The sequence below is a fragment of the Diplotaxodon limnothrissa genome, linkage group LG15 (genome assembly GCF_057381915.1).
Source record: "Diplotaxodon limnothrissa isolate DT_005_m linkage group LG15, D_limnothrissa_male_GT1.1, whole genome shotgun sequence".
Classification (NCBI taxonomy): domain Eukaryota; kingdom Metazoa; phylum Chordata; class Actinopteri; order Cichliformes; family Cichlidae; genus Diplotaxodon; species Diplotaxodon limnothrissa.
The window spans coordinates 44,418,806-44,445,602 of NC_140610.1; the positions used below are offsets into that span (position 1 = coordinate 44,418,806).

General features: G+C 40.1%; 3 protein-coding genes across 7 annotated transcripts in view; all 3 read right to left on the reverse strand.

Annotated features, from left to right (window-relative positions):
• Positions 1-8,228: 8,228 nt before the first annotated feature.
• On the reverse strand, positions 8,229-9,879 carry LOC146618111 (transcription factor E2F6-like; the record flags this gene model as incomplete). The annotated part of the gene is made up of 3 exons (XM_085373558.1): positions 8,229-8,311; positions 9,380-9,530; positions 9,751-9,879. Coding segments are annotated over 3 exons (318 nt in total), but the record flags the coding sequence as incomplete, so codon positions are not given.
• Positions 9,880-10,505: 626 nt separating this feature from the next.
• LOC146618112 (uncharacterized) lies at positions 10,506-13,247 on the reverse strand. Its single transcript, XM_085372827.1, has 6 exons — positions 13,007-13,247; positions 12,281-12,586; positions 11,657-11,691; positions 11,433-11,488; positions 10,980-11,166; positions 10,506-10,743 (listed from the first exon to the last, which is right to left on the reverse strand). The coding sequence occupies exons 1-6, from the start codon at positions 13,121-13,123 to the stop codon at positions 10,506-10,508; spliced, it is 939 nt and encodes a 312-aa protein (XP_085228953.1). The 5' UTR covers positions 13,124-13,247.
• A 5,807-nt stretch (positions 13,248-19,054) lies between these two features.
• The window catches only part of LOC146618113 (myelin transcription factor 1-like protein), a 70,603-nt gene continuing 62,860 nt past the window's right edge, over positions 19,055-26,797 (reverse strand). For 3 of the 5 annotated variants that reach the window (XM_085372000.1, XM_085371999.1, XM_085371998.1), the window contains 7 exons: positions 26,577-26,639; positions 26,375-26,458; positions 24,347-24,568; positions 24,026-24,117; positions 23,741-23,844; positions 22,650-22,793; positions 19,055-19,195 (listed from right to left, as the gene is read on the reverse strand). In XM_085372000.1, coding sequence (XP_085228126.1) covers positions 19,055-19,195; positions 22,650-22,793; positions 23,741-23,844; positions 24,026-24,117; positions 24,347-24,568; positions 26,375-26,458; positions 26,577-26,639 — 850 coding nt within the window. Of the gene's footprint in view, positions 19,196-21,069; positions 21,133-22,649; positions 22,794-23,740; positions 23,845-24,025; positions 24,118-24,346; positions 24,569-26,374; positions 26,459-26,576; positions 26,640-26,797 lie in introns of all 5 variants that reach the window. The other 2 variants (XM_085371996.1, XM_085371997.1) reach the window with 1 other exon arrangement.

The following is a 26,797-nucleotide window of genomic DNA, read 5'->3' on the forward strand; positions in this document are numbered from 1 at the left end:
CTTTGTGGACTGGTGTCAGCTGAACTACCTCCAGATCAACGCCAGTAAAACCAAGGAACTGGTGGTAGACTTCCGCAGGCACAAGCATTCTCCACTGCAACCACTGAACATCCAAGGTATGGACATTGAGGCTGTGGACAGCTACAGGTACCTTGGTGTTCATCTGAACAATAGACTGGACTGGACTCATAACTCAGACGCCCTCTACAGGAAAGGGCAGAGCAGGCTGTACCTGCTGCGGAGACTCAGGTCGTTTGGAGTGGAGGGCCCACTCCTGAAGAAATTCTATGACTCTGTTGTGGCTTCTGCTATCTTTTATGGCGTGGTCTGCTGGGGCGGCAGCATCTCTGCTGGGGACAGGAAGAGACTGAACAGGGTGATCCGAAGGGCCAGCTCTGTTCTAGGATGCCCTCTGGACCCAGTGGAGGTGGTGAGTGACAGGAGAACGGCAGCTAAGCTGTCATCCCTGATGGACAACATCTCCCACCCCATGCAGCAGACTGTGACAGCACTGAGCAGCTCCTTCAGTGGGAGACTGCGGCACCCACGGTGTGGGACGGAGAGATTTCGCAGGTCTTTCCTCCCCACTGCTGTCAGACTCCACAACAAAGACTTTAACTGAACAAACACACACATCCATACATATGCAATAATACTAAGTGCAATAATCCTTTCTGTCATCGTTGTATTTTTACTCAGTTGTATATAGTATTTGTATTTGTATTCTATTTTTATCTTATTGTATATTTATTTTATTTTATTCTACTGTATATAGTATTTTATTTTATTCTATTCTGTACAGTTGTGTACTGTATTTATTCTTATTGTATTCTAATTTTTGCCTCATAACCTTTGCACTGTCCACTTCCTGCTGTGACAAAACAAATTTCCCACGTGTGGGACTAATAAAGGTTATCTTATCTTATCTTATCTATACATGCTTCCCTTGAGCAGTATCGTTAGAAATGAGTGAAAAACATGCTGTGAAGTTGAAGATTTATTAGCCTGTGTTTTGAGTTTTGTTTGAAAAAGAATAACTTAATATAAGAAAAAATATATATCACATATGCAGGACATTGTAAACTTTTTTTTTTTTTTATTAAGCAGCAAGGCAGAACAAAATCAGGCTGTATCAAGACACAGGGACTAAAACCCAATTCAACCAGACCCAGAACTGATCCATAATCAAAACAGGACTACAAGGTGAACTGGATGTCTGTTAAATCAACTAGAAACTTGTAAGGCGCTAATGTATAAAGACCTAAAGAAGATACTCTCAAAAGGGAACACTAAGTTTCTAGTACCTAAGTAAAATTTATCACACTGTTTTTTTGTTTGTTTTCGATGAAGTGACCCAAATGCTTAAGCAAATTAAAGCCCGTTTTGAAACATGAAAGGCAAGAGAATCGGGCCATGACGTCAGAAATTCTGACAGCCTGTTCTTTGTGGGCGTTACCTATTTTCAATCAGCCAATAGGGAGCGTTTCTGTGGGCGGGGTTAGTTTCAAAGATGAAAGGCAAGAGAATCCGGCTGTGACGTCACAGTCAACTCAACTCCTTAAAAGCAGGTGAAACCGCACACTGGACAAGCACGTTTCTTACTTACAGTCACGAGCGACTCATTGGATGAACTTTTGTTCTGCTTCCCTCAGTCTTATCTCAATATCTGTTTTTAGCTTTGTTAGCTTTGTTTCAAATGTCAGAAATGAGCAACCAAAAAGCAAAAGCAGAATTTGTGTGCACTGTGCCAAAAGGTGCACTGGACAACCTTATTCAGGACCAGTATGAGATCCAAGCTGGACAACTCACTGATGAATCAGTGTCATGCAAAGTGAAAATGAGCAGCACCACCAACGAAAAAGGGGATCAGACTTGTTGCGTTTTCATCTCAGGTCAGGAAAATACCATCACCTTTGACCTTGAGATGAACCATCTGAAACAGCAGCTTCAGCAGAGTGACAGCAAAATCCTGATCCTCAAACAGGAGAAGGAAAGTCTGTCTGCTGAGCTCGCACAACTTCAGAAATATGAGGCCTCTCTGGAAGAAACTCTGTCTAATGAGAAAACACACAGAGAGAATCTGGAGCAGGAGAAGAAAGTCCTGGAGGAAGAAAATAAGAAAGTCCTGGAAGAGCAGAAAATGGTGACGGACACAAATGAAATGCAGAAAAAAACGGATGAGCAGACAAAAGAATTAGCGGAGGCAAAGACAGAGACAGTAGAAACGGTAACCCCAGAGAGATACATCCTCCAGACGTATCTGAGCGCAGATGAGCTCAACCAAATACAGGAGACAAAGGCTGAAATATCACCATGGGAGAAAGCACTGAAAATGGAGGATAAGTTGTGTGTGAACAGACTGATCCAGTTGGTGGTTTCACAGGCCATAGAAAAAGTCTCCTCTAATTACAAGCTCTTCACAGAGCGCCTCACTCCTAACTGCATCAGCGATCGCCTCATTCAGAAAATCTGGCCTGAAATTGAAACAATGAAACATTTGGATCTGTCCCCAAAACGGCTGAAAAATCTTGACAGGGCCATTCTCAAGGATCTTTGCATAGCACACAACTGCAAGGACAAGTATTTGATTTTTAATTTGAGGGAACAGCTCGATAACTTTACTGTCCCAGCCTTCACAAAACACCTCTTTGCATTACCAAGAAGAGTACTCAGTGTCTCTAAAAACAGGCAAGAGTACAAGGAAGTGGTGAAAACTGTCATTGAAGATGTGGTAATGCACACTATGAACCAAAGAAAAAAGTCAGCAGATCCAGATATAGTTGAGTTTACTATACAGAGGCTTAACGGTAAGATGTGGAACAAAATTGTGTCCAAAAACTATAAAATGTCCTTGGAGAACATTGAACAACTCAGCCTGACAATATACACTGAACTCCAAGAAACGTGGCCTCCTTCAATACTAAGGTCAAGCAACTCATTGGTTGACAAACTAATCATGGCAACCTTCAAAAAACATGCCAAACTGAGGAGACCAAACATCATCTTTAGGGTTTTCTCGTGTGCACGCTAAAATTGAACTGACACGTGCATGTAATTATGTGACAGAACTCTTAAATTGGCTTAAAATATTCATGTAGATTGGGCATCTAAATGAACTTTTCAAACCAGAGTGGTTAAAAAGAAACTCTTCTCCCAACTTCCTTCCCTCATCACCAACTGGCCAAGGCAGATGGCCACCCCATCCCAGAGCCTTGGTCTGCCGGAGGTTTCTCTCTTTTAAAAGTGAGTTTTTCCTTCCCACTGTCGCCAAAGTGCGTGCTCTAGGGGGTTGGAGCTTTTCTGCATTATTGTAGGGTCTTGACCTTACAATATAAAGCACCATGAGGGAAGTGTTGTTGGGGTTTGCTGCTGTTTCTTACATCAAAATGTCCAATTACAACAGGACATTTGGAGTTCAGAAACAGCGCCAAACCAAGAAAAACAAAATAAAATAAAAAATTTAAAATAAAAAAAACTTTGAATTTGTGCTTTGTTTTATTTGCTGTAAATTTGCTAAGAATGTCATATAAGATTAGAATTGTGTGTCTCAATATCATGTATCATAGCATCACCCTGTAGTTCAATTTGAAGTGGATGTCATAGTAATGTCTTTCTGTATGTGTGTATAAACCGGTGCTGAAAAAACACCGGAGACACTCAAAGTATGACCGGTGTTTGAAGTTAGCTGGTTACATTTGCTTAGATATTCTATTTTCCGTGTTCCAGATCCCCAGAATTGATATTTTCATTGAATGGTCTTTTCTGCCTGTCTGTGTGCCATGCAGTTTTCAAGATTAAAGACCTTGACAAAGAAAAAAAAAAGCTCCCACTCCTGGAAATGCATCTAGCCTTCATAACAATATTATTTTCAGATAACAATGAATTATTTTCATTTTGAATAGTGAAATGCCAAACAGTGAAATGATTTAATGCACATCAGAAAGTGCATATTCAAATGAATCTCCACATTAAGATGAGTAATGCCTTCAGACATTATATCTGTGGCTAATCAGACAAAAGTTCGGAGTGCTACAAAACACAGCCACGTGATCTAGATTAAAACATTCTACATGACTCGGCCTCCTTCTAGTCGTCCTCTGGATGTAAAGTGCGCATCAGGAGTAGAAGTTCTCGGCCAGCTTCCTCATTCTTTTATTGCAGTGTGCTGATGGGGCAGATGGACAGTGGTCTGCCATGTTTTCTGCAGCTGCAAACATACGTAATCCCACCTCATCTTCAGGTTGCTGCTCTGTGCTGGCCCCTTACAGCTCGTCTTTGTCAGGGTTTGGATGGAAGATTTTATAATAAATAACTTTAAGTATTAGACATAGGACGTAAACAGAGGAATGGTTTATTTGAAGAGTTTCAGTCAGGTTTCAGAGCTCATCACAGCACAGAAACAGCTTTAGTGAAGGTTACAAATGATCTTATTATGACCTCTGACACTGGACTCATCTCTGTGCTTGTCCTGCTTGACCTCAGTGCAGCGTCGAAACTGTTGACCATAATATTCTATTAGAGCGATTAGAACATGCTGTAGGTATTACAGGTACTGCGGTGCAGTGGTTGGTATCCTATCTATTTAATAGACTCCAATTTGTTCATGGAAATTGAGAGTATTCTTCATACACTGAGGTTAATTATGTACTGTTTACATTATACATGCTTCCCTTGAGCAGTATCGTTAGAAATGAGTGAAAAACATGCTGTGAAGTTGAAGATTTATTAGCCTGTGTTTTGAGTTTTGTTTGAAAAAGAATAACTTAATATAAGAAAAAATATATATCACATATGCAGGACATTGTAAACTTTTTTTTTTTTTTATTAAGCAGCAAGGCAGAACAAAATCAGGCTGTATCAAGACACAGGGACTAAAACCCAATTCAACCAGACCCAGAACTGATCCATAATCAAAACAGGACTACAAGGTGAACTGGATGTCTGTTAAATCAACTAGAAACTTGTAAGGCGCTAATGTATAAAGACCTAAAGAAGATACTCTCAAAAGGGAACACTAAGTTTCTAGTACCTAAGTAAAATTTATCACACTGTTTTTTTTTGTTTGTTTTCGATGAAGTGACCCAAATGCTTAAGCAAATTAAAGCCCGTTTTGAAACATGAAAGGCAAGAGAATCGGGCCATGACGTCAGAAATTCTGACAGCCTGTTCTTTGTGGGCGTTACCTATTTTCAATCAGCCAATAGGGAGCGTTTCTGTGGGCGGGGTTAGTTTCAAAGATGAAAGGCAAGAGAATCCGGCTGTGACGTCACAGTCAACTCAACTCCTTAAAAGCAGGTGAAACCGCACACTGGACAAGCACGTTTCTTACTTACAGTCACGAGCGACTCATTGGATGAACTTTTGTTCTGCTTCCCTCAGTCTTATCTCAATATCTGTTTTTAGCTTTGTTAGCTTTGTTTCAAATGTCAGAAATGAGCAACCAAAAAGCAAAAGCAGAATTTGTGTGCACTGTGCCAAAAGGTGCACTGGACAACCTTATTCAGGACCAGTATGAGATCCAAGCTGGACAACTCACTGATGAATCAGTGTCATGCAAAGTGAAAATGAGCAGCACCACCAACGAAAAAGGGGATCAGACTTGTTGCGTTTTCATCTCAGGTCAGGAAAATACCATCACCTTTGACCTTGAGATGAACCATCTGAAACAGCAGCTTCAGCAGAGTGACAGCAAAATCCTGATCCTCAAACAGGAGAAGGAAAGTCTGTCTGCTGAGCTCGCACAACTTCAGAAATATGAGGCCTCTCTGGAAGAAACTCTGTCTAATGAGAAAACACACAGAGAGAATCTGGAGCAGGAGAAGAAAGTCCTGGAGGAAGAAAATAAGAAAGTCCTGGAAGAGCAGAAAATGGTGACGGACACAAATGAAATGCAGAAAAAAACGGATGAGCAGACAAAAGAATTAGCGGAGGCAAAGACAGAGACAGTAGAAACGGTAACCCCAGAGAGATACATCCTCCAGACGTATCTGAGCGCAGATGAGCTCAACCAAATACAGGAGACAAAGGCTGAAATATCACCATGGGAGAAAGCACTGAAAATGGAGGATAAGTTGTGTGTGAACAGACTGATCCAGTTGGTGGTTTCACAGGCCATAGAAAAAGTCTCCTCTAATTACAAGCTCTTCACAGAGCGCCTCACTCCTAACTGCATCAGCGATCGCCTCATTCAGAAAATCTGGCCTGAAATTGAAACAATGAAACATTTGGATCTGTCCCCAAAACGGCTGAAAAATCTTGACAGGGCCATTCTCAAGGATCTTTGCATAGCACACAACTGCAAGGACAAGTATTTGATTTTTAATTTGAGGGAACAGCTCGATAACTTTACTGTCCCAGCCTTCACAAAACACCTCTTTGCATTACCAAGAAGAGTACTCAGTGTCTCTAAAAACAGGCAAGAGTACAAGGAAGTGGTGAAAACTGTCATTGAAGATGTGGTAATGCACACTATGAACCAAAGAAAAAAGTCAGCAGATCCAGATATAGTTGAGTTTACTATACAGAGGCTTAACGGTAAGATGTGGAACAAAATTGTGTCCAAAAACTATAAAATGTCCTTGGAGAACATTGAACAACTCAGCCTGACAATATACACTGAACTCCAAGAAACGTGGCCTCCTTCAATACTGAGGTCAAGCAACTCATTGGTTGACAAACTAATCATGGCAACCTTCAAAAAACATGCCAAACTGAGGAGACCAAACATCATCTTTAGGGTTTTCTCGTGTGCACGCTAAAATTGAACTGACACGTGCATGTAATTATGTGACAGAACTCTTAAATTGGCTTAAAATATTCATGTAGATTGGGCATCTAAATGAACTTTTCAAACCAGAGTGGTTAAAAAGAAACTCTTCTCCCAACTTCCTTCCCTCATCACCAACTGGCCAAGGCAGATGGCCACCCCATCCCAGAGCCTTGGTCTGCCGGAGGTTTCTCTCTTTTAAAAGTGAGTTTTTCCTTCCCACTGTCGCCAAAGTGCTTGCTCTAGGGGGTTGGAGCTTTTCTGCATTATTGTAGGGTCTTGACCTTACAATATAAAGCACCATGAGGGAAGTGTTGTTGGGGTTTGCTGCTGTTTCTTACATCAAAATGTCCAATTATAACAGGACATTTGGAGTTCAGAAACAGCGCCAAACCAAGGAAAACAAAATAAAATAAAAAATTTAAAATAAAAAAACTTTGAATTTGTGCTTTGTTTTATTTGCTGTAAATTTGCTAAGAATGTCATATAAGATTAGAATTGTGTGTCTCAATATCATGTATCATAGCATCACCCTGTAGTTCAATTTGAAGTGGATGTCATAGTAATGTCTTTCTGTATGTGTGTATAAACCGGTGCTGAAAAAACACCGGAGACACTCAAAGTATGACCGGTGTTTGAAGTTAGCTGGTTACATTTGCTTAGATATTCTACTTTCCGTGTTCCAGATCCCCAGAATTGATATTTTCATTGAATGGTCTTTTCTGCCTGTCTGTGTGCCATGCAGTTTTCAAGATTAAAGACCTTGACAAAGAAAAAAAAAAGCTCCCACTCCTGGAAATGCATCTAGCCTTCATAACAATATTATTTTAAACACAAGAATTAACCATAAGGCCTTTGATGAGGTGTTTCAGAAAAGAGAATTGAGTAAGTGTAACCAGAGAGAAGAAAAGGTCAGGGGTCACAAAATTCACATATTTAAATCGTTTCAGCTGCTGGTGAAAGAAATGAGCCATCTCCTCAGGTTTATACAAGTTCATTTTTATTCATTACAGCATCTTGGAGGTGTGTTTCTAAATGAAAGTTCAAACCAAGATGAAAATATTCATATATCAGGACATAAACACTGATACAAACTCAAAATACAAAGAGGTAAAATATTTTACAGGAAATGTTCGTCAGTAAATAACTGTTATGTGTATTACAAGGCCTCCAGAATCTCTGCACTCATCTGCAGAATGGAGGCTCAGCAGCTCAATTCCCCCCAAAGTCTTTCATACAAAAATGAATCTCCAAACATCTGGGTTAAACTGTCCTCATCCACATCAGTTACATGAAACATGGTGCCAAATGATCCATAAATAAAGTCCCCATCATGCCAGGACTCAGCTGATGACGTTCAGCTGAATATCATTTAGCTGACAATTCATTTCTGGATCTTTCCAGTCAAAACCGTTTTCAGAAACGTTTTGCAGTTTCTGTTCATGCTTTCAAATTCCTTGTGCTGAACCCTGAAATCAGACGATAACTTCTGGAGATCAGCTGGTAGCTACGTGCTCTGTGTGGGACTCTGTGGAATCGAGGTCTCTGCAACAGCAACAACAGCACCATGACCATGAATTCAGACTACAAACATCAGCTGAGTTACATTTAGTGTTTATGCTCACCCATAAAAGAAACTGCAGAACCCAAGTGCAAAAACATACTCGAAGTCATTTAGAGAGTTCTATTACATAATCAAGCTTTCTGAGCGCACTGAGATCTGATCATGTTTATTGCTCCTGGCCCACTGCATTCACTGAAATGTTATTCAATCTAGTGCAGAGGCTCATGAGGAGGAAAGGGCTTTCCTGATGCATCCTCCATCAGAGGGGTATACTACGAAGCAAGTTTAACATATCCAAGCTTTGTTTATGTTAGCTGCTTTGACAAAACCTAAAACCTCAGTCAAAGATTTCATGCATCACAACGGTGGTTGTCGACATTCCGGTGACTCAGGCTTTCTGCTTTAGGACAACTTCGATGCATCACTTCATTCTTAAGAGGAAAATGGATAAACTGAGAGCCGCCTGTTTCTGTCAGACACATTTGTGATGTCATAATTGAATAGATTTACTACCGAGTGCTCCCATTTATTGTTGTAACAGATCAGCTGCACATTGGAGCTCTGAAACTTTAATGATGGACAGAAAGGCTTAACTTTAGTAATGCCAGTAAAGTACAGCTCAACAGGCTGCATGTCTAAATGGCACTTAAGGCATACTGAAAGTAAAAGAGGCGTGACTGGCTGACTTTAAATGGAAATGGAACATAACTTGATCCAGACAGGTTTATGTAATCGGCATAAGTTACCATGGTGATCTAGCTAGTAAAAGAGCCAATAATGTGACCCTAAAAGCTCAGACTTTAGGCTCAACATGCCTCACTAACCCACTGATCTCTCTTTAAAGTACACTCCACAGCTAAATATGTAGGTATAAAAACTAGTGACATAATAAACCCACTGGCCATGATAAATACAGGTCCTGATGGTCATCTGCACTGAGCTCATTTATACACGGTGTGTAGCTCAACACTAAACAGTCTCTCTGAACCAGTTGAGTTACTGAAACCTCAGGTTTTATCACCCTGTGTTACTCTGTTTTTTCCTTTTACCTCTGTGCAGTGTGGTCGTCTTTATCCGGCTTTCCTCCAGTGTCACAAAGCAGCCGCTCATCTCTTCTGTCACAGCTTCACCCGTCCCAATATCACAAGTCATCATCATGATGGGGCCTTTCCCCCCCTTCAAGTGGACCTGGATGCTGTCCTGCACCAACACACATGCATGAATGTACCCCGAGTTTCAGCGTATGTTTAGAAAAATTTATCATCAGGTTTTGAAAAACAACAAAAACAATGATTACTTTACACACTATTTTAATCATGCTACATTTATTGGAGTTGAACTCAGATAAAAGAGACCAGATCATCCTGAAAATGAACTTTATCCTAGTCTGTGATATTTTAGTATTTTTATGTTGTTTTACCTCTGTCGGTGCAGGAACCTCCAGTTTGGTTTCCTCTGGAGCTTTGACGACGATCACCGTCTGCTCCTGGAAAGCTTCGAGCCGGCTGATGTCCTCATGGGTCACGTAGGCCAATGTGCAGGAGGACAGTTAAAGAAAACTAGCTTCTATTCACTTAACAGTTATTACAGGGTGGTTTTAGACCTCACGGTTTCTTTTCATGCCAATGACGAAAGTGACATTTTAATCTTTATAGAGTGTCAGGAGTGATGCTCTCAGATGTGCAGCTAGAGTAAATCGTTGACAGATTTTCTGTTCTCTCATCTAACCTGCAGTAACTAATGTAATGGCCACAAGGGGGCAGTGGAAGCACAAATATGGAATTATAATAAGAATACAATTATAATTGAATAAAATAATACAATTATAATTGTATTCTTAAAATCTCGAAAGCAAACTCTGCAAACCAGGGGCTGTTTCTGTATCAGCAGGTGTGACATCAAGTGGCATTTAATTAAACTGCAGGTTTTTTCATGCATGAAGAGAGGACGTTTTGGTGCTCAGAGGTTTTACAGAAAGCCAGAGGAGTCTCAGCTCACTTGGAGTTTTGTTTACTCAAGCATAACGTACTTTTCTTTTTAAATAAAGAACATTTACATTAATTTCCATTCAAATTGGCAAAAACAAACTTCTTACCTTTACTGTAAATGACCTAGTCATGCAAATTGACTTGTTTTTAGGCTCATTCTGAAAAGGAAAACTTTGATGTGGTTAAATCATGTTTTACATTCAGGAGCATTGTTTTCATTACTTCTGTTCAAACTGTCCTGAGTCCCTGATAGAAATGCAGAAGGATATAGAGCGTTCTGCCACTCGTCAGTCATGTCAAACAGCTGCTGGGCGCAGCTTTTGATGAGGCTGTCAAGTGTGTCCTCCACCAGCTTCAGGTTCTCCAGCTCTCTCTGGAACTTCTGCCTGCTCTTTAGCAGAAAGCTGGAGATTGGACAGCTTCCTCTGGGCAGACAACAAGTTCACTGTTACACTGTGTTACACAGACAGCGCACAGGACCTTAAGTTTAATTAAAGAAAACAAAAACTAAACAAAACATCTTTAAGCAACCTCTTTCTACTGATAGAAACCCAAGAGATGACCCACAAAGAGACCAAAAAATTTATTTTGTCAGCGTTTAACATTAAACGCACAAAGTATTCAGAACTCAACAGTAAGAAATTAACTTTTGCTCACTCACATCCACTTAACCTTATTGGCCGTCTGCTTCTCAATGACGTTGAAGCCCTCCAGGACGTTGGTGATGTCATAAACTCGTCGCCTGCGGGTCTGCAGGCTTTTCGTCACCTCCCGGAGGTCGATCGTGCCATCGGGCGACATCAGCAGAAGCTCCAGGAAGCGCACTGTCAAAACTCCCAGAGACGCATCTGAAACCACCATGACACTCAGAGGCGGAACAAGGGGATAAAAACATTTTAAGTCTACATCTTTCTATGTTATCCACTAAAAGATGTTGCAAACACAGCACAGGTTAGGACTACACACCACGTGGCTGTTAAAGTCCCAATCCGTGAGTCTCCAGTTGGCTGGCTGAACATTTACTCGATCTTGTCCACTACTTCTCTGTATTTCAAATCTAACCTAACCCTAATAAAAAATCTGAATAAATAATAAATATCAAAGAAGGATGCACCTTGTCGGGTGGATATCCTGGTCTGTATCATCTCTTTTAAATGACTGAGGATTTCCCTGGAAAGAAAGATAAAAAATGAACTAAATTAACTTATCATTTATTGTTAAAATGTTTGAAAAGATAAGAAAAGGCAGTGGAATTACAACTTGACCGCCATTTGTAAAATGTAGCAAGAAAGCAAAAAAAAAAAAAAAAACATTTTGGGTTGTTTTGGGGTTTTTTACCTTTTTGTTCCTAAATTCGTCTTGGCATCTGGTTCCTCAAGTTCAAAAAGTGAAAACAAAGCAGATCAAAGTCAGAATGATTTCATGTCCACCAAAAAGTGATAAAACACCAACTTATTCACACCAAAACATAAGAATCAACCCAAAAAGAAACGATCAATTACAAGCTGATTGTTTAAATACATGTTTTCAAACACTGTGGTTAATAAATTAAACAATATTGTAACTACTTATACACTCAGTTATGTCTTCAACGTAAAATATATATTCAGTAAGTCACTAGTTTGGAACTGACAAGTAAACAAAATCAAAACAAAAAAGTTTTTAACTTAAAAAAATGCATCAACGTGACGTGACATCCCTTTATCCCCCCACTCAACTAAGGTCATAATCTGGTCAAAAATGACTCCAAAGTTCCTCACAGTGGTACCGGAGGCCAAATACATTCTAGTACTCTCACTCCCAAATCACAGGTCATCGAGGCCTTTATGTATTTAACAAAACTGGCAAACTTGGCACTTACAGACCGACGCTGTATGACTCTATACAGGGAACAGCAACCAGCTGTGAACTGGACCTTACTTTACATCACACAAAGAAATGTAGAGATAGACATTTTCTTACCTGCTTATGTGGAGTAGGTCTTCGTGCAAAAGGTATAACAGGAACATTAACGTCCTCCTCCTCCTCTTCCTCCTCCTCCTCACCCCCTCCTCCTCCAGCAGCCCACTGATCCTCCTCCTCGGACGACTCGGCCCCCCATTGACTGAGCAGACCCAGGGCTCCGTCCAGGCAGGGGGGCATTATGGGAATGGCGTCGCTGCTGACGCCCTCATCCGAGATGTCCTCTGGCAGGAAGTGGTCTTCACAGATTAGATGCTGCTCCACAGAGTCCTGCTTCTCCGTCTCCCTCAGCGCTGCAAGCCACACCTGAACACAGTTACAGTTAGTCTTTATTGATCTCTAGTTTGACTGGCTGGGGTTTTACTCCATCACAGATATTGTGATACAGGCCAAATTGGTAACCTGGTAGTTATTTGTGATTAAAACTGCATTTATCTGGTAGAAATAAAAAGAAAACAATATTTACTCGTCTACTGGCCAAACTAGCTTTAAATAGCGTAAACAGCATAGCTGATTCCATGTTTTGGAAATGGGTTCCTGTTCACTCCAGCTGTGTAGTAAATGAGCTAACACATGTCATCAGGGTTATTTAAACAGCAGCTGTTTAACTGGCATCATGTTAGCGTCATGTTAGCCGGTAGAATCAGATATAAGAGATGCTAACGATCGCTATTCAAACATGTAGCTTGTAAATATGTTGTAACTCTCAAAGTTTTTTGACCCTACCTGGACACGCGCAGGGTCCTGGGGGAAGTTGAAGAACCTCTTCTTGGGTCTGTTGAAGAGCCCCCGGCTAACATTAACCATGCGGTTCGGACACCCAGAGACGACACACTTCACCATGGTAATCGTCTCTTCACCGCCCAGCCTCAACACACCGAGCGGGCAAAGCGCACATCCGCAGCCCGTTTGTAACCGTTAGCACACGGGGAATAAAAACCCGCCACAGCACGACTGGTTTGTTTGTGTCGTCTTCCACGCCGGAAATGGACATGTTTTCACCCGGAAGTACAACAACGCAGGCCAACGATTGCGATAACGCATGTGCGCCCTCTACCGAACTTGTGGTTTTAGAATTATTTATGGATTTAATTTCTTTTTAAAGCTTTATTCACATATCACAGTTTGTTATTTACAATGTTTGTACAGCAAAAATTATGTCCAATTGTATTTAGACAAGCAGACATTGAACTTCAGCAGGCTGGTTTGAAACTTCATAAAAAAGTGACTTATGTGACTTTGAAAGTGGCATTGTTGTTGTTGCTAGACAGGCAATATGCAGATTTCTCAAACTGCTCAGTTTGCTCACACAACAATCTCTAAGGGAGGGGTCTCAAAGGGAGACAAGGCAGCCTACAGAGAGGAAATCCTGAAGCTGGCAGCATGGTGTTCAGAGAACAACCTGGCACTGAACAACAAGAAAACCAAAGAGGTCACTGTCGCCTTCAGGAGGCACAGCACAGACTTAGCCCCCTTATACATAAACGGGGAGTGTGTGTTCATATGTATAGTGCTGCAGAAACTGTGCACCTCACCCTCCTTTCTTCTCCCACATGTTCGCACTGAGTAGGAGATGCTCTGTATCTCATTGTACATCTGTATAGTGACAATAAAGGCATTCTATTCTATTTTATACTAAACAGCAATTCTGCCTTGTTGCTGGGGCAGCACCATCTCTGCTGTGGACAGAAAGTGACTGAACAGGCAAATCCATGGGGCCAGCTCTGTTCTAGGATGCCCTCTGGACCCAGTGGAGGTGGTGAGTGACCAGAGAATGGAGGCTAAGCTGTCATCCCTGTTGGACAACATCCCCTCTATTTGATCTTATCCTGTTCCTTGTTTTTCTTCATTTTTGCTGCTTGTAACTTGTACTGTCCACTTTCTGCCGTGACCTAACAAATTTCCCACGTGTAATAAAGGTTTATCTTATCTTGATGCCAGAGGAGAACAGCCAGACTGCTTTGAGCTTGTAGGAAAGCATCAGAAGCTCAAATAATAAGTACTTACAACCAAGGTATGCAGAAGACCATGTTCAACCTTGAAGGAGATGGACTACAGCAGGAGAAGACCACACCAAGTACCACTCCTTTCAGCTAATAACAAGAAACTGAGGCTAGAATTCACACAGGCTCACCAAACTGGAGAATCACAAGACTGGAAGAACATTAGCAGGTCTGACGAGTCAATTTCTGCTGACATTCAGAAGGTAGGGTCAACAACATGAAAGCTTGGCTCTATTCTGCCCTCTATCAGTGGTTCAGGATAGTGTTATTGGTGTGATGGCATGGGGGACATTTTCTTCCAAACTTTGGGCCCCTAAGTGTCGCTTGAGTATCCTTTAAATGTTACAGCTTACCTGAGTATTTTTGCTGACCATGTTCATTCCTGTATGAACAGTGTACCCATCTCTGATGGCAACTTCCAGCAGGGTAATACACCATGTCAGAAAGTTGGTTTCAAACTGGTTGATTGATCATGGCAATGAGTTTGCTGCAAAAAAATGTGCGATGCTATCACGTCAATATGGACAAAAATCACAGAGGATTGTTTTCAGCACCCTGTTGAAACTGTGCCATGAAGAACTAAGGCAGCTCTCAAGACAAAAGGGATCCAACCTGGTACTAGTAAGGTATTAGTAACCTGAAGAAAATCACTGGTTCAGATCAAACACTTACGTGCTTGTAGGTGCCACCAGTAGTAGATAGTAAGATCCTGACCAGCTGCAGAAGCTGTGTATGCTATCCCATTTCTGTTAAGTCCATCAATAAACTACCTAGGACTCAGAGTTAGGGATTGGGTCGATTTAATGTCCACCCCTCCTTACAGAATTCTTGCCCACCTAAACCAAATAAAATTTAAAATATGCTTATCTAGAATGTGGCTAAAACAAAAACCCAGCCTTAACTCTAATGCGTTTCATCAGTACCCAGGTAGATATCCCTGAACTACTTTAGGTACTGAAACTAGCCAGTGCATCCTGGGAAGGCTTGCTTTACTGGAGATGGTCTCAGACTCAAACTACCATTTGTCAAGGTCACACAGATCCTTACATTTTCCTTTTTCCTACATCATAGTGGTTTTAATGGTTTGGCAAATTGGTGTATATTCTATTTTTCAGTCACAAAGGTAACTGGGCAACTGGATCTCTTTTCATTGGTGTATAAATAATAAAAATCCCTAAATGTCTGCCGACTGCACACTATTAACATAACTAACTGTCAGCTTTAAAAATGACAAACAAAGTGAAGGTTATAATCAGTGTTGCAACACAAGATTTATTCAGAGCAAGAGATGCCAACACCAGCATGATAAAAATTGTACAAACTTCACAAGTCAAATTAAAATATCACATAGCAACTCATGACCTTAAACATACAGCAAAAATATCAACAGAAACCCATGCCATGTGGTAAGAAAACTGCTGTCGAAAGTTTTGCAAGTAACAGAGAAAAAGGGGTAAAAGGAGAGAAAATGAATGTTGTATAAAAACCCCTTATCTGTGCACTGCTGAAAAGAAACGATCATCTTCATAAATTGATGATTTCACAAATATTCATATGGATTTTCTTTTGCATTCTAGCGTGTCACATGTTAGTGTTGAGATTCTCTATGTAAATAGTTACAGTTTAGCTTTTACATCTGTTATTACAATATCTAGTCTATCGACTGTCTTTAAATGGCAGAATTGTGCTTTTACTCCCATTTCCTTTGTTATCAGTAAGAATAACTGACTAAATAAAAAATACAAGCTGTCAGTCTATCTAACGCAGAAGTTTACTGGCAGGAAGCTGCAGACGCCAAGTTCTGGACGAAGATGTAAAAGTCAGGGAATGAGACTTTGCAGTAAATGTCCAAAGAAGTCTTAAAAGAAAACTCCCCCCTTTGCAGTTTGTTTCTCCCTTGTGTGGAAAAAAAAATACATAAAAAATGTATTTTAGTATGATGAGACAATTTGTAGTTTTTTTACACAAGTAAATATTTTCCCCTCATTTATATTCATATCTAGACGAGCTGGTTATTTGTGCAGGTTTAAATATATCAGCACATACTGCTGCACCTGATTACACAGAAATGCAGTTTAGTTTCCATAAAAGATTTATCAACATTTCTGTACTTTGAAGTTTCAGCTTTCATTAGTACCGCTTGTCTAAAAACTTTCATATGGATACCAGCTGTATCAAGTGTTTCTGCTGGTAATTATGGTGGCGTAATTATGTATTATTTAGAAACAATCCAATAAATTGCTTTCCTTTAAAACATTAAATTGAACTTTTATGCTTGTATAAGTGAGGAAAATTTCACCCTTTCATCACTTTAACTGTCTAACTGCTATAACTAAGCTGTATAGTGCAAGTTTCAAAATTTGTCTTTATCCATGTATTACAATTTCAAACAAATATATTTTAAAAATATACTCAAACATTTCCATCCTAGATTCTCACGAGGCTCCTGGATCATATACAGTGATACTATTCATGTCTTAATTTGGTCCAGAGTGGCTTTACAGTAATATATCAGTCAGCATATGCAGAGAAGCCCATCAGATGTGCAAATGTTTAAACATTTTGCATTGCATAAACACAGTTTCCCATCATATTATCTGTTTCTATAAAGAATTAGGTTTGATTTATACTTGTTGTTAGTGTTATTAGTGGGTAACCTAAAGTTACACTTGGTTGAATTAATCTTCTGGAAACATTGGGGCTTGTAATCGGCTTACAACATATAATCACGTTTTTATGTACACACAGAAAACATATGTGATTTTTTCAACTCATTTTGGAACCACACACCCTCCTTCCATTCTAACCAACACAGGCCTGTTACATCCCAAGTAACCCAAACATGAGCCCAGGTCTCAGGAGGTTAAGTCCTCCAGGAGTCATCTTACAATGTCTATGCAGAAAATAAAAGGGCACTACAGTTTTCCACTCTGTTGACACCATATTTTGGAAAAGATGGCAGACATATTAAAAAATGATTATTGTCTTATTATCCAGTGCAAACACGTTTTAGAATGTGTCTGCATACCAAAGAAGAGATCCTGAACTGTGATGTTTCAGACAAAAGCTTGACCGTGAAGACGTTTTCTTCTGCTAAATCTTGGACTGTGAAATAAAGGAGACTGGGGAGAGACCACAGGGGGAGTTTTCCCTTAAATAAATCAACTCAGTGAAATTTGCTTCAAGTTGCTTTCCAACAGGCATCTCCAGCGCAAAGTCTTATCAAAGTCAGTTTCCACAAACTCGCTGTACAGTTTTTGCTTCATTTACCACGTGATAATACTTTAACATACTCCAATAAAGTGCATGCATGATCGACGGTGTTGAGAAAACATGTTCCATCAGTACTGTGATTTCAGACCGAATGTCATCAGTAAGGCCGATTCAGATCAAATACTCAGTCGGTAAATTCAGTGCACAGACGTCACGACTGCTGGCTCTAGTTTTCATTCATCTTTTTCAATTACAAAGACTTAAAAAAGAAAAAAAGAAAAGCGGTGCTTGGTCATCACGTCGTCTGGCATCATGTCTCATTGTGGCTCAGACAACAAGATGCATGACTGGAAAGACGTTTTCTACAGAACGAGTGCAATATACAATGAAGGATGGGAACTTTGACCCTGTTAGTCCAGCGGAGCCGTCAGCCTCGAGAAAGAAAAGTCATATCTACAGATCCGTTTGCCTGCTAAGTGCCTCTTAACGGGCAATAAAAACATCAAAACATGGAAACAAAGGTGTCCCTGTGCAAAGTCGAACATGACAGAACCAAAGTCCTCTCACCCGTGTCAGATTCCTAAAACATGATTGTAGTAAAAGGTTTATACAAAACGCAATACATTTATAGTTAGTAAAAAGATCTATCAGCTCTTTTCTAGTTTTATTCATAAGAAATTGCATATACCCAAACAACTTTTTTTCATATAGATTGCATCCCATATCTAAACAAACGCTTTAATATTATCATACCAATATTGCTGACACGTTGTTCTATTAGCTAGTCGAGGTTGATGATTTCAAATAAATTCACAATGGCAGATTGTCTCCTATATTTTCTGCAGCCATTGGTCTTTCCACTGGCACTCCCTCCCACGAACAAAGAAAAAGCGGGCCGCGGAACAGGACAGCTTTGAAACGGAACAACTCCGAAGGGGATGATGGGATTTTGCACCAAAAAGTTTCCGTGTCGTGATGTTTGAAATCTTCTTGCTCATAGCATCGCTTCTTCTCATCATTGCTAAAGATTTACATTAGTGTCCGCTTCCAGACATTAAGAGGAAAACAAAAAGAATTAATGAGCAACTTCCAAGCTCGTGAGAAGCTTTTCAGAAGTGGTTGCTCTTCATGTTCCAGTCGCCGCTCTGCTCCCTGTTAAACCCGTGACGCCCAGTTTGTATTTTTTTTTTTCTGATGTATGAAAAAAATCGCATTAAAATCAAAAAATGATTCAAGCTTACAATAAATAAATACATACATATACACTAGAATGTGCATACATTAGCAGCTATAAACAGTACATCACATTATATTAGGTCATATGAAAATGTACAAAACGTGAATGTTCATTTAAAACCTTTTTTTCAAAGCAAGGCAACAACAATCAACATAATAAAAAAAGAGATACCCATGGAGTTGAGAGCATTACCGCAGAAGAAATTAAAGAACTAATGATAGATTACAGCAGCAAAAAACAACCCACTCCGTGCTTTTTCCACTTTTTTTCCCCCCATTTGTTGCTTTTGCTTTGCATTTGTTGTTCCGGCCTCAGTCAAAGTTAAACCTGGATGCCCTGCACGGCCTGTTTGATGTTCTCCAGCAGCGCCTTGTTCTCCGGGCTCTGGTACTGGTCCTGGTGGGTGTACATGTCTGTCAGTGTACTCACATAAGTGTCAAAGTTCTGTTCATTCATTGGTTCCTGTGAGGGGAAAGAAACCCATGTAGACACAATCAGGTGGGATAAAGGTGGTGGTTTATTTTCACTCAGACACTGGGGGGAGGTTTGGAAGACAGGCGGGCGGCAGGGGGAGGAAGGGACACCATTGGGAAAGCATGGCTTCACTAAAATACTCCCTTTCTAAAAAGTAAATGTACGATATTTGATGTAATATCAGCCGATTATCTACAAAAATGCAACTCCAAACCATGCAAAAACCAGGTGAGAGATGGTTAGCTGGTGGGTATATGAAAGGTTAATGTTTAGCACATGGAGACAAAATTGTGATGATAAAAACTAATGGGATGCTAATGAGCAGATGGGAAAGACATAACTGGAAAGTCATGTTTGCCAACTGGGAGTTTTGGTGGTTCAAGTACTTCTCTGGGAGAGTGCAGCTTTGGCTTCAGGAATTTTAGTGGGTTATTTGATGATTGCCCACCTTAAATGTCACATTATGTTATAGAGTCACTATAGTCTTTGAGGTCTTCACTGACCTCCATTTAATACTTGGCATTTATAGGTTTTAAGGGACACTAATACAAATGACTATTTCGGTGCCTGAGCCAGTTGCCCTGCACTTAACTGCACTGCTGTCATTGCATCCTGCTAACTTCACACTGACTCAGCCAATCAAAGAATTTGAGTCCAGAGCCTCAAAAAGCCAATGATCCGTCTTTAATTGGCACATAAAAGTCAAATATCCACGTCTCAAGTTAAATGATTCACACACTTTCATTGTTATTAGCCTCTTTAATGGTCATGATTGGTCATAATACCCCCATTAGATGCCCTCCTGTACTAAGAGGAGACAGGAAGGTTGTTATCATCCATTCTAATCACTGATCATTGTAATCCTTAAATGAAGCGATCAACTGAGCCCACTAAGAGGTCTTTCTATTGTTCATTTAAAGGGCTTTAAATGGACAATAAAAAGATTTCAGTTATGTATGCTCTTTAATTAATAAGTCAATTTAGATCTTAGACAACCTACCTTTAATACTAGTATGCCAGAAGACTGTTATCACCCACTGTAATCAGTAGGATAAAAAAAAATCCCAGTGACATGCCCACCGTTAAATGAGGTGATAATAGACTACTGAGCTTACTAGTTGATGGAAGAGGCTGCCTGCGGGCAAATCTATGGGACTGACAGGAGTCGTTTAATGGACTGAAAACAGTTAAAAGATGTGTGTGAATCTGGTTTCAGTGTATGTGCCCACCGAATAATGCTCATTTTAGCTTCTCAGTGCTGGTGCAATAGCAAAGCAGATAATGCCATTCGACTATAGACACCATAAAAAGCAGGACTTGGCTTCTGGGACTGAAAGAAAGAAGCGTAAACCAACTTTCTTTTTACTGGCCACCAGGGGGCGATACCTATGTTTACAGACATACTTCAGTTCATAAAGTAGTCAAGGGGATTTTACCTCTCTAAGTACTTTCCTGATGAGTTTATAGGTTTAGTTTATAGGTAAGCGAAAAAAACAAAAAACATTACGTCATTAAGGCGCAGAATTGCAGTTAATGTCACGTTATCTAATGATCGATCTATCTAATGATTTCAGCATTTCAGTGCAGTCAGAAAAAACAAAGCAGGAGAATTTCTCACACTCTCTGCTGGGGCTAAATTTGATTTAAAGATAGATTTAGCTTCTCAATATATTTTTTGTCATAAAGAGGAAAAGCGGTTATCTACAGTTGATGTCACTATCAACATGGCTGAGTTGAAAGCTGCAGGATAAATGGATAGCTAGGATGTGCCTATGCCACAGTGAGCTACAGGAATTATAGGAAGGGGGGATGACAGTGCAGAAGAGAAGGATAATTGGATAAAGGATAAATGGATCTCTTACTCTGGGAGGCATCTGTAAACAGCAGTTATGCTTTACTGGGGCCTCTTTCTGTGGCAGCGGTCTCTACAGGAGAGGGTGTACAGAGAAGTCTATTAGCCCGCTAGACACACAGCGGCGGTCACAAAGCTTCATAAGCTACACCGAGGAGTGAAAAAAACATAATGTCCACCTTAACAAGTCTTTTCGCCCTGCAGCTCTGTTCAGACTGCAGCAAGCTTCCAGTTTCTGAATAATTTTAAAGTCAGAACGAACTGAAAGAGGTATAAAATGCCAAAAATAAAGAGACAACTGAGAGAACTAACTGTTACACTGCGAGCTAAATTAGAATCAAAGATTTTAAGTCCTGCAGTGTGAACAGAACTTTGGATTCAGTTCAGTATTTTTCTGGTAATGAGATCGCGTCTTTCTGAGAATTCCTTGTTAAGGCGAATATTTTTCTTACAGTGTGATATGAAGCATTCCCGCCCATTAAAGGAAGAAGGAAAGGAAGCAGAGAGTCCAGTTATCAAGCACCTCCTGTTTTTACTGCTTTAAGAGATTATCCAATTAGCCCCAGTCTTCTTCCGACACTGAGACAACATGACGTTAAAACAGCCATGAGCAACTTCACTGAAAGTCAACCAAAAACAAAAAAGCAACAACAAAAGAAAGAAAACAACGGGCCGTTTCTTTATGTGAAAATCTGTGAGGCGTTTCAAAGCACAGGAGAAGCACAGCATGAACTGCTGGGAGGAAAAAAAAGAAGAAGAAGGTGGAGAACAGAAAGAAGCAGATGAAGAAAAACCTGAGTGTTGCTAAGGGGGGAAGAAGCTGGAGAAGGCTTTTTAAAAATCCCTGGGTCGAAATCATGAACAGCTGGCCTCAGATCTACATTTCATTTACAACACGTGAAACAGAAAAGCCTCCAACAAACACTCAAAACACAATCATAACATTTCCTAAGTGGCATTACACAAACTGTAACAGATATAGTAGGTCATGTCAGACAAAGAACATAGAAATAAATACATAGATTTGCATTTCAGTCCATTTTGATTGGATAATGCATGCTGGTTTATGCATGCTGGTTTTAGGCTTTACTACACTCTCACTGCTCTAAAAACTCAGCTTCAGACAGTTGTTTTTTCTAGTCTTGGGTCTGCATGATGTCGGATAGTGGAGATATCCCAAATATGGTCATCTCAGGCACAGAAGCCCCACCCACCTGGTCTTAAAACCTTCTGTTATGAGGGGAATTTTTTTAACTGTGACACATTCAAAGTAAAGTCCAAGAATAAAAATAAGATCCACTTTAAACTGCTAAGAAAGCCAACACTGCTCTAAAACTGCTGTATATTTGTTCTGAGATGTAATTATTTATATTTGTCTTTGTATTTAAAGCATGTTGTATACTGATGTTAAACATACAAGATTTTCAAACCAGTAAATTCAAAATTTTAAATATTTAACTGACATTTATAAGTCTCTAGATATTTAAATTACACGTTACGGAAGCTTATATTTGTGGTAAAAGAATACTTGTCACATTATTAGTCATCCTAGGTTTACTTCTTCATGCCACAGATGATTTTTTTTCTTACCATGTGTGGAAGCTGGATGTTAGCTAGGCTGTTGATGAGCGACTGGCTGAGGTTAGCCAGCTCGTGCAGCAGGGAGTCGTTCTGCTGCTCGATCACCTTGTTCTCCTCCTCGATGGACTTCAGGTTGGTCTCCATAGTGGTTATCTACCGGATGAGGAAATAAATTAGTAGGAGACCTTTTAAAGCTTTTGTATTAATAGTGACATTAGCAAAAAGGCTGGGAAGAGTGCAAACAATCAACCAACATTAACTTCAGACAATTTTAGGAGAACTGAGTCAGCATATTGCCCACAGATGTCCTCTCTCCCATGTAGCACACAGCACTTGCATTTGCACTACTGGAGCTGGTTTAGGGAGCCTCCGTGAAAACCCACGATGCCCACCCTAAATGCACTGACTGACTATTAGCTGAAAGATCACACGGATTGTTGTACTCAAAGATGGCAGATTAAACACTGTGTCCAACCCATTGCATTGGACACGTGCACATCTGTCAGGTAAAGTAGGAAAGTCTTGCAGATGAAGGAAAATGCAGATGTTATGTCCGTGCAGGTTCTCAGTCATCCAAGTCACATAACATCTGCATCTTCCTTCATCTTAGGATTTTAAAATGGACCAAGAGGCTTCTTCAATTCTAAACATTTTTTAGAACTAACATTGATCTTCAACAAACTTAAAGAAGTTCTCTTCAACCTCTTAAAAAGCATGTGAAACCAAGCAAGATGGCTGATGAGGGCAGGATTTTCTTATGAAAGTATTTTTTAAGAATGCCAAAAGTTCCTCTAACCCTTTCAGATTAAAAGTCTGAGTGCAGTTAAGGTGCAAGATTTATTCTTCTTATTAGAAGAAAAAGAAAACATTGAAGGTTTTCATGAACTTAAAAAACAGCATCATTTTCAAATAATCAAATAATTAAAATATCGAGTAGAAATTTTTTTTGTCAAATAATGTGACAAAAACATTTCTACTGGAAATAGCAGCTTACTGGGACACCTTTATCTCTGTCTATTACAGGACAGTCTAGTTTCTTACCCAACTAGTGTCTTACATATTTGTATTTATGTTACATTAACAAACAGAGACCATCTTACTTGTGTCCTCAGTTTTATCATGTCTGACTCCACTTGACTGTTGGACTCATTCAGATCTTTGATTTCTTCATCCAGCTGTTTGATTTCTTCATCGTTCTCGATACCTGAAACAAAAAACCCCAAAAAGATCCATCTCCCCTGACTTAGCAGTCAAAGCAGCATTACCGCATTTTATCACATGTAAAATGTCTAATATAAGGAAATTAGGTTTTTTTCACTCTTTCAGATATATAATAATATATATAATAATTCACTTAAAGCTTCTTCTGTTTCTTGAGCTCTGACCTTTGCTTGCTCTTTGTTTGATTGTCAACATTTCCACGCCACTCATCCTGGCTTTCTTCATGGCTGAGGTGGCGCGGGGACAACCGGAGAGACTGAAAAAAAAACATAAACCAAATGTTTCTCCAAGTTAAAAAATCTATCTTATTTTTGCATAGATAACGTCATACAAATCGCTGCCTTATTTGAAAAACGGTGACCAAAAGCCAACAGCATGTACAGCAGGAGGAGAGGACCTGAATATTGGTCATTATTTACCCCCAAAATTGTATAAAAAAAGTTGGAACTGATGACAAACTTTGTTTAAAGTAAGAAAGATCTTACCTCCGGTGGGTCAGGAAGCTCCCACTGACGTGCCCTGAGCCATCACAGCCTGGGGTCGGGCAGGTCATGCCATCTGTCTTGCCAGATTTCCAGACAAACTGCGAGCCATTGACGTAGCTGTCCTTTTGCCTCTTTGCCGCAAGGGGGCAGCCTGATGCGCTGCGATGAGAAGCGTACTTCCCTGTCACATGACCCTGACCATCACAACCTGGCACTGGACACCTGAGAAACAAGTGTAAAGGTCTCCGTTTGCTTTTCAAAAAAAAAAATTAAAACACTCCACTTAAAGTAGTCCAGACGCTTTTCTTTGCAAGCTCCTTTGAAAACACTCCACAGTTCTAACCTGAAGTGAAGTCTTGTCACCTCCAAAAAGCTTTAGTTTAAGAAAAGACTAACGCAGCCAGCCACACTAACCATCATCAGCTCTTTGATCAGCTGGACAGAAACACTTTGCTTTAGAAACTGTCCACAGCACTCCATAGGACTCTTGATGAATGGGGGAGGACATTGAGTCACGACTCACTTCCTCATCTACAATCCTCCCCCACCCTTCCAAGGCCTCAAGGCCACAGCAGCGTAACGATGAGCAGGACAAACGCCTATCACCTCCTCAGCTTCCAGACACTCAGCTCTGCCTCCTGCATCCCAAAACGCCCTTCGCTGTGACATTTGGGCTGATTAGAATGAGCCGAGCGTCCACAGGCCGCTCCCCAGCCGAGCTCAGGTTAAGCTTAATTATGATTCTACTGTTAATGATGATGGTGGATGGAACAGAGGCGGCGGCGGCAGCTGGCTACAGACTGACACAAGCTGAACTTTAGATTATTCACAAGGTCGTATTGGCTTAGCATTATGGCTCAGCTTTAACACAAATGTCAAAGGCTCACTAGCGCTAACCTTTATTGGACTTGGTCTGCTGGGAGCCGGAGGTGGAGTGCAGCACTGACCGCGGCTCCCCGCTTTTGCAATATTCTTTGCAAAAGTTAGAAAGGTCAGTCTACATAGGCAGCATTTTAAGAGAGGGATGATGGATGAACCTGTCATTAACAAAGTGCTTTGACCTTGATGCAAAAAAAATGCATAATAATGGGACCTGGAATGTGCTTTTAAGAGGCAACGAAACAAGCCAGTCCTTCCTCCTTGCTGATGATTTGAAAAGTCTAACTGATGCACCTTCTCTCTTTTCTCTAAAAAAGTTGTCAGAAGATGAGAATCCTGTTCTACCTGTTTAAAATACACGGCAACAGTTTAACCTGTTATTTTAATTCTTCATATATCCATTAGCATGTGCAGCAATCCTCCACAACACCTCCAAAGTCCCCAGATTCCAATCCCACTGACCTCACCAACAAGCCTGCACAACCCAAAGAATGCCCCCCTCAGAGTTTGACATCACTAAATGTTTTGTTCTCTCTGACTTATTGTATTTTTTGGCAAGGTGTTGTTTCAAAGATTTATTCTCTTAAAATCCAATATCTGCCTTAAAATAATTATTTTACATTTAAGAGAGGAACATAAAGATGCTGATGAGCATGAATAAAACCAACAGCAGCAAAAAAACTTTTAAGAGAAACTAGAATTTGCTTTTCTAAAGCGCTGTTATTGTTCTATAAGCTTTAATATAGTGGTAAGATCTAAAAAACAGGACACCTAAGCCCTGTATTTGTGGACCTTACATAAAATCTATGAGCAACATCTCAGTTACTGGTCTGAAATCTGTTTTTTTTTACTTGTTCTTTGCTTTGTCTCAGACAGTTTAACAACACCAGGGAAGAAGCTGATAAAATATGGCAAAAACTGCCTCATACATCATAGGAAAATATTTAAGAAGTGCATTCACTTTAAATGAATGCACAACCTTGAATCTATCCAGATATTTAAATGTCTCAATGACAGAGCTTTGGTAGTTTTTTGAGTGGCACTGTCTTTGCCCCTCATTTTGCTTGGGTTTACTTTTAAGCTTAGATCTGACACTTTCCAATATTCTCAATATTAAGGCTGTGACATATCTCCAAAATATCTCCTTACTTGATTGGCTCCTGATCGTCTTTGTCCTCTTTGCTGTGGAGGATTTTTATGCCACTTTTCTTGGCTCGTGGACAACCGGAGAGACTGCAGAACAGAAAATTACTTAAAACATGTGCGTTCAGTGAAGCATGGTTTACTGTTGCTGTTTGTTTGTCTGTGATTTCATGCACGCAGTTGTATATTATAATCTTTACGAATGTACCTCCTGTGGGAGGCATAGTTTCCAGTGATGTGTCCAGATCCATCACAGCCGGGCGTTGGACACCTGAGGAGTAAATACAAGATCAAACAACTGTATTATCACATAATGGTTCCTGTGTCGAAAAAAAAAAAAGAAAGACTACATCCAGAAAAATGTTTTCTTTTTCCGTGAATGTCTGACATCAGACACTCGCAGTTCTCACAAATCAATTACAGTAACAC